This window comes from Lipotes vexillifer, unplaced genomic scaffold (genome assembly GCF_000442215.2).
Source record: "Lipotes vexillifer unplaced genomic scaffold, Lipotes_vexillifer_v1.1 scaffold1706, whole genome shotgun sequence".
Taxonomy (NCBI): Eukaryota; Metazoa; Chordata; class Mammalia; order Artiodactyla; family Lipotidae; genus Lipotes; species Lipotes vexillifer.
Window position 1 is genome coordinate 347,155 of NW_006772773.1, and position 7,372 is coordinate 354,526.

The window sequence follows — 7,372 nt, forward strand, 5'->3', positions numbered from 1 at the left end:
CTGCTGAATGTTTCCTCCAGGGTGGAAATTACCTCAGGTACAGCATAGCATGTGCAGTCTGAATTCATTATCCCTTCCCTACCAACTGGTTTGTTCTTCTGTGTTCTCTATCTCTATTTGTGTCACTACCAACTTAACATCAAAACACACATTTTTCTGAGTTCTGCTTTCCCCTTCCCCCTCTCAACCAGTCAGTAGCCAGTTCTTGCCTATTTTACTATCGTTTTAATTCTTAAATTTATCCTCTCTCCTCTATTCCTCACCATTACTAGGTACTTATTTGAACTGCTGCAGCAGCCTCATCTATCTGATTGCCTTACTTTAATTTTATCCACTCAAATTTATTTTCCACACACTGGCTGGGGTGGTTTCTGTAGAACATCAGTCTGACCGTATCATTTCCCTGCTCAACAACTTCTACTGGATCTTCATCAGTCAGAAGAATAGGTTTCTAGCCTGGGCATACAGAGTCCTTCACAATTTTGGTTTTAATTCTACTGAGCTGCCTGTGAGGGTCAACTTAGATACCACTTCACTCAGAAAGTCCATTTTGGTAACAACTTGACACTGAATTCCTCACCTCCCTTGAGTTAGGTACTCTGCTTCTGGGCTCCTGGTAATATATTGGCTTCTCAGTGATTGCTTCCAATGTTTTGTTGTTATATTTAAGAAAAGCTCCAGGACAATGTTAATACTTCAGCTGGATTGCATTTCATGGCCTCTGTAAAAAAGAAAGTTAAAGGATGTCAGGATGCAAGTACAAATACAGACCCAGGTAAAATGCCATTTCACTTTAATTTTTAAAATTCATTACATTTTGCAATATTTAATATATCTCAACTTTTTTTTCAAAACAGTGATTTAAAGGGAATTTTAAATTATGTGATAGGGACTTCCCTGGTGGGGAAGACTCCACGCTACCAATGCAGGGGGCCTGTGTTCAATCCCTGGTCATGGAACTTGATCCTGAATGCCTCAACTGAGAGATCCTGCATGCCACAACTAAAGATCCCTCATTCCTCAACTAAAGATCCTGCATGCCATAACTAAAGGTCCCGCACATGGCAATGAAGGTTCCGCATGCCGCAACTAAGACCCAGCGCAGCTAAATAAATAAATATTTAAGTAAAAAAATAAATGAATAAAATTATGTGATATTAGTTACTCATCCCAGCTTCTTGTCCCCAGCCCTGGTATATACTTTACACATTTTAAACTAAAATTAAATTTTAAATTGAATTTATGGTAACTTTATTAAAACGTAATAGGTATTTGTTTAAAAATGCCATGGACTACATCCTAAATCAGTAGAAATTATATATATATATATTCTAAAATTTTTTATTTTTTGGCTGTGCCATGCGGCATGTAGGATCTTAGTTCCCTGACCAAGGATTGAACCGCACCCACTGCATTGGAAGAGTGGAGTCTTAACCACTGGACCGCCAGGGAAGTCCTGGTAGAAATAATATTTTGAATTTGTGTTCTCTGTGCCATAATTGACTTTACTAGAATTTCATGCCTAAGATTGAGAGGCCTGAAGCCGTGGCTACTGAAATTGAGTTAGGAAGAGAAGGACTAGATTGGGTTTAGTGTGGGAAGAATATATGTAACTGTGTCCAAAAATAGAGGAAATAAATGTTGGAGGAGCTATTATTTGGAATTTTGCCTGACAGACTTCTTCATTAATGTAATGAATGAATGTATTAGGTGGTTTCCAGTATTTTTCTCCTATGAATGATGCTTCAGTGAGTAACTTCTTGCATAGAGCCTTTTTTGTTGTCGTTGTTCATCACTATGATTTAGCTAACTCTTTTACCCTTTACCAATCCAGTAGATTAAAGAAAAAGGCCTCTGTTATTTTAATTTTTTTTCTGAATGAGGTTGAGCATGTACAAGTTTTTTTTTAATAAGATTTTTTTGATGCAAATGGTGAGTGCGCATTTGAGAAACATTTCTTAAATGTATCTTTGAGAAAGCCTAGGAGGTACTTGACTGCTCTGTAGTCTTCTAAAGTCAGCAGCCTATTTGCTAGAAGTTTGTTATTCATTCAGGTGATCAGGCCCAGGATATTAATAGTAATAGAATCTAAAATTATCATATTAATTAAAAAATTAAATTCTTAAGCTGTCTACTTTTCTACCACATTTTATACACAATATATAAAAATCTGCACTTGTATATTTGATTTTTTCTGTGCTTGTGAAATCCTTTTCTGTTTTCTCTTTTTGTCCCAAATCTCCTAATTGACTACAAGATAAAGATGCTGCTTCTCAAGAAGTTGTTTCTGAATGTCATAAAAATCAGCAAATCATTTCTTCCTCATCAGGTGTGATTTCTTTCTTTTTTTTTCTGAGAACACCATGACTAGTTAAAGGTTATGTCTGCATGACGGCTGAAACAGGAGTTACCGACCCCCATAAAAAAAGCAGTTAAACCAATCAATTGATTTGATAGAGATAGAATGATAATTTAAGTATTTTCACTTTCTTTTTTTCTAGTTTTTTAAAAAATTTATTTTATTCATTTATTTTTGGCTGCATTGGGTCTTCGTTGCTGCACACGGGTTTTCTCTAGTTGCGGCAAGCAGGGGCTACTCTTCGTTGCAGTGCGTCGGGTTCTCATTGCGGTGGCTTCTCTTGTTGCAGAGCACGGGCTCTAGGCACGCGGGCTTCAATTGTTGTAGCTCGTGGGCTCAGCAGTTGTGGCTTGTGGGCTCTAGAGTGCAGGCTCAGCAGTTGTGGCGCATGGGCTTAGTTGCTCCACGGCATGGGGGGATCTTCCTGGACCAGGGCTCGAACCTGTCTGTGTCCCCTGCATTGGCAGGTGGATTCTTAACCACTGTGCCACAAGGGAAGCCATTTTTTTCTAGTTTTTTGGTTGTCACGTGGTTTAAATTCAAGCCTTGGTGCCAAGTTTCCAGTACTCAGTATTGCAATGAGTTATATTTTGCTTGTGAAATTTGAAAGTAATGTTGTATTAAAAATGCAATGCTAGGGGAAAAAAATACAATGCTAGGAAATAAGATTAGAGTTGTAGGACAAAAGGCATAGAGTTAGACTGCTGACTTATTGTGACAGGCTTCTATATTGTTTTGAATAAGAAGCTAATGACTTTTGTAAAATTAAGATATTAAACATTTTAAGTGGTAAAATTTAGCTATGGTCTTTATATATACTAAGAACTACTGAATTGTACATTTTTAAAGGAGGTGAATTACATCTCAATAAGCTGGTTAAACAAGTGAACAAACAAAAAGAAACAGTGTGGAAAGTAAAAAAATAAATTAGTTATGATTAATTTCCTAAAGCCTGGTTTTATTGAAATTTTAAACAAGCAAAACTGACTTAATATATCTGAAATTGAAAAATGAAATTATAGCATTTTCTTGATATGACTTAGATATTTCATTATTCTTGTGAGCCATTCATATGAGAAAAGCAATAGTCAATATGCATCAATTCTGAATTATTCTAGAGTAATTTGCCCTTAGAATAGAATACAATTTGCTTTAATTTATTTATACCTATGAAACTTCTACTTAGATTTTCAACAAATAGCCTTTTTTTTTTTCTTTTTGGTTGCATTGCGTCGTCATTGCTGTGCACAGGCTTTCTCTAGTTGCAGTGAGCAGGGGCTACTTTTTATTGTGGTGTGCAGCCTTCTCACTGCGGTGGCTTCTCGTTGCAGAGCACGGGCCCTAGAGCACACGGGCGTCAGTAGCTGCAGCGTGTGGGCTCAGTAGTTGTGGCACGCAGGCTCTAGAGTGCACGGGCTTCAGTAGTTGTGGTATGCATGCTCAGTAGTTGTGGCTCGCGGACTCTAGTGCACAGGCTCAGTAATTGTGGTGCACGGGCTTAGTTGCTCCGCAGCATGTGGGATCTTCCTGGACCAGGGATTGAACCCATGTCCTCTGCATTGGCAGGTGGATTCTTAACCACTGTGCCACCAGGGAAGCCTGTCCAACAAATGTCTTTAATATTGTTTGTTGCTAACTTTTTCTTACCAAGTTAATGACATAGAGCTATTTACAGATTTTTTTTACTATCCTGATTTTTCTTATTTTTAGAACATGAATCTTTCAGTGTTCCTCAACTTTTGGCACCAGATGTATATCTGAATCTCAGACTTTCCACTGAAATATCAGAGAAACCTCTGTCACCTTCAGCAAGTGAAACGGTACTAAATTTGGAAGTTTTAATAAGAAGTTTTAATAATACCTTTGTGCTAAATTTTATTATGGTCATCTGCATTATTCAGTTGTATAGGTGAAATGAGGCCAAAAATCTCATCTACATAGATTTGTTGGAAAGGTCAAAAATTAGTTTAGAATTTAAATATTGTGCCCCCAAATACTGTAAACTAAGACCATCACACATACTTCCTGAAGTTTGCCCTAAGTTAGGCTTATATAAGCTCTTCTTGCCTTGAGAATTAAACCTTTTTGGGGCAGGGGTAGGGTAGAGTGGCCGTACTATAAGTAAAAAGAATGTAACCCTCTTTGATTTTGTGTGTTTTGGTTCAGATTGGGCACACTTACATAAATGTGATTGACATTGAAGCGGATGATCTATACAAATTACCTGTTAGAGAAGAGCCTTCAGATGATAATAGTATCAAACAGCAAAGCGATCGTCTAGAAGTCCCATCTTCTGCAGAATTACATTACATGGCAGCTTCAGTTACTAATGCTCTTCCCCTGCACAATTTTAAGAGTCAAGGTAATAATTTTTTCTTCTTTTAAAATAAATTTAAAACATTTTGAAAAATTCTTTAATATAGCATTGTTACCCCTACTTATGTCTCTTAGCTCTCCTCCTCCAAATCCACTGTAATTTTATTTAGTTTATTTTTTTAATAAACGTATTTATTTATTTATTTTTGGCTGTGTTGGATCTTTGTTGCTACATACGGTCCTCCTCTAGTTGTGGCGAGCGGGAGCGACTGTTGGTTGCAGTGTGCGGGCTTCTCACTGCAGTGGTCTCTCTTGTTGCGGAGCACGGTTCCAGGCACTTGGGCTCAGTAGTTGTGGCTTGTGGGCTCTAGAGCACAGGCTAAGTAGCTGTGGCACATGGGCCCAGTTGCTCCATGGCATGTGGGAACTTCCTGGATCAGGGCTCGAGGCCATGTCCCCTGCGTTGGCAGGCAGATTCTCAACCACTGTGCCACCAGGGAAGTCCAAAATTCACTGTAATTTTAGATGTGTATATTCACATTTAGAAATGTTCTATTATTCTTTTAAATACCTTGTTTATAAGTTTAGGATCAATCTTTTTATGCCTTTCGTATTCTTGATAGAATCTGGCAATTCCACTATGGATTTATTTTTTAAACCTGCAGAAGTGTCTCCAACCTGTCTGGATGGAAGAAGCTGGAGAGCAGGCATTCCAGAAGTGAAGGAGCCTTGCATCACCTCACCTCCACCATCAGACATACAGCAGGACAAAGGTGAATGCCCTAGATTTATAGCCTAACTTTCCCCTTTCTCTGAATTACCATTATATTAGAAAAAAGCACCAAAACTTGATCATTGCAGAGGAAACCAGAAAAAGGGTTTCTCCCTTGCTAAGGAGAGTTAGGGGCAGATGGGTAAATGAGATAGAGTCATGGTTCCAAGCTTAGGACCCAGGGATATTGTGCAACGAAACTTGTGTATATGTCTTTTCTCAATTAATGAGGCTAAAAATAAATATCCTGTGGAATTTCATGAGTGTTTTGCTGTTAAAAAGGAATTCTCATATTTTAGAAGGTGGGAAGTTCTAGAATAGCACATAGAAAATACTCAGGCTTGGTAGCCAATAGTACTTTTTTAGTAAAATATTCAGTTTTATCGTCATAAATCAGGTTGCATTATTGTAAAATATTTGCAAGATTTAGAAGAATGTTTCTCCAAAGCCTAAACTTATTACATGCTACGAATCATTAGATTAATTTAGTATGTAATCAGACTTCCTGCAGCAGAGACCTAATGCCTCTTCTGTCTTCCACAACTGTTGGGAGGAATGGACCTATCCTTGTGGTCATCAGCTGCTTGGGTGCAAAGTCCAGCAATGCCTTTTCATTGTGCATCAACAGCAGACACTCAGGAGATGTGAGGAGCAAGGAAGGGATGGGTAGCAGGGAAACTTCACCTTAGGATGCGGTAGAGCATGTGTATTACAGCTGTGTATACAATAAGTGCCAGCATTTCAGATTTTGAAGCCTTTGCCCTCTCTCACCCCTGCCATGGGACTGCTAGGTGCATGGGTAGTGGAGGGAGGATGTCTGAAGCTGACAGTCTTTCAGGCTGGGGAAGTGTGTGGGGAAATGAAAAGACCTTGGCTTTTATCAGTAGATTCAAATAGAACAGACCTGGCTTTCGGTCTCAGCCCTATTACTTAATAGCTTGGAGACTTTTTGCAGGTAATTAACTTTATCTGATCCTCACTTGTATCTCTGTAGGATACAACCTCATAGGGTTGTCATGAGGGTTGCATCTAGCCAAATGCCTGTGACTACTTAAGTACCCTGTTAGTTTCCCTTCATTTTCACACCAACTTGACTTTTGAAATTCTGACAAACTAGAACTGGACCGATCTCCCTGTGACCTCAGAATATCTTAGGACAGCATTTAAAATGACTATAAGCTACAGGTTAATTTCCTCCATCAGTGAGATCAAGTCTATATTCAACCTTTTGGAAGATCCTTCTCTGAGGAGATCGGTCATGAAAATATGTCAGTGGACCCTTCTACTATTACTAAAGAGAACTTAAAAATGCCAATTTAAAAGGAAGAGTTTTATATTGTGAAATTAAATTCCATCATGGTATACATAGTATACTTTAAAGACTCAGAATATAGTCACAGTAGAGTTGAGTGGGCTTTGTATTATAAGAAAAGGCTGGGAGAAGGGAGGGACAGGGTTCTTAGGTATTTAAAACAAAAGCAAAAGCCAAACAAACAATACATTTCTGTTTTAGTGAGACCTCACCATTTTGAATGACAGTAGCTTACTATTTTAGAAACCATCTCCAACAGGAATACTATCAGTAACAGCAAGTAGAGCTTTGCTAGGCAGAGGGAGAGCATTGCAGGGTCAGTGGAACTCAGTATTTTAAATCACCTCCTAGGTAATTTTTTTTCAGTTAGTCAGTGAGAGTGGAACAGTTTCTCCATAGGAAGGGAAACTAGTTTCTTTATGTATGTAAGCCATTCCAGATTTTGAGCACATCCATCTCTTTTTTGCTGTATATTCTAGTTAAAGTTTGCACACCAGATTCTTTCCTGCGTCAATAAGGGAGATACTGCAGGCTGCCAAGAAACAAGAAGGATAGGTGGCAAAGTACTGTGAGAGTCAAGCTAAAAAAAGGGTAGGGCCAAAACAGGTAGGGA

General features: G+C 38.4%; 1 protein-coding gene across 1 annotated transcript in view; it reads left to right on the forward strand.

Annotated features, from left to right (window-relative positions):
* CPLANE1 (ciliogenesis and planar polarity effector complex subunit 1) overlaps positions 1 to 7,372 on the forward strand; it is a 128,388-nt gene that overhangs the window by 63,871 nt on the left and 57,145 nt on the right. Inside the window, exons 37-39 of the mRNA XM_007447916.1 lie at positions 671 to 775; positions 4,070 to 4,207; positions 4,593 to 4,721. Of these exons, the coding sequence (XP_007447978.1) occupies positions 671 to 775; positions 4,070 to 4,207; positions 4,593 to 4,721 (372 nt within the window). The remainder of the gene's footprint in view (positions 1 to 670; positions 776 to 4,069; positions 4,208 to 4,592; positions 4,722 to 7,372) is intronic.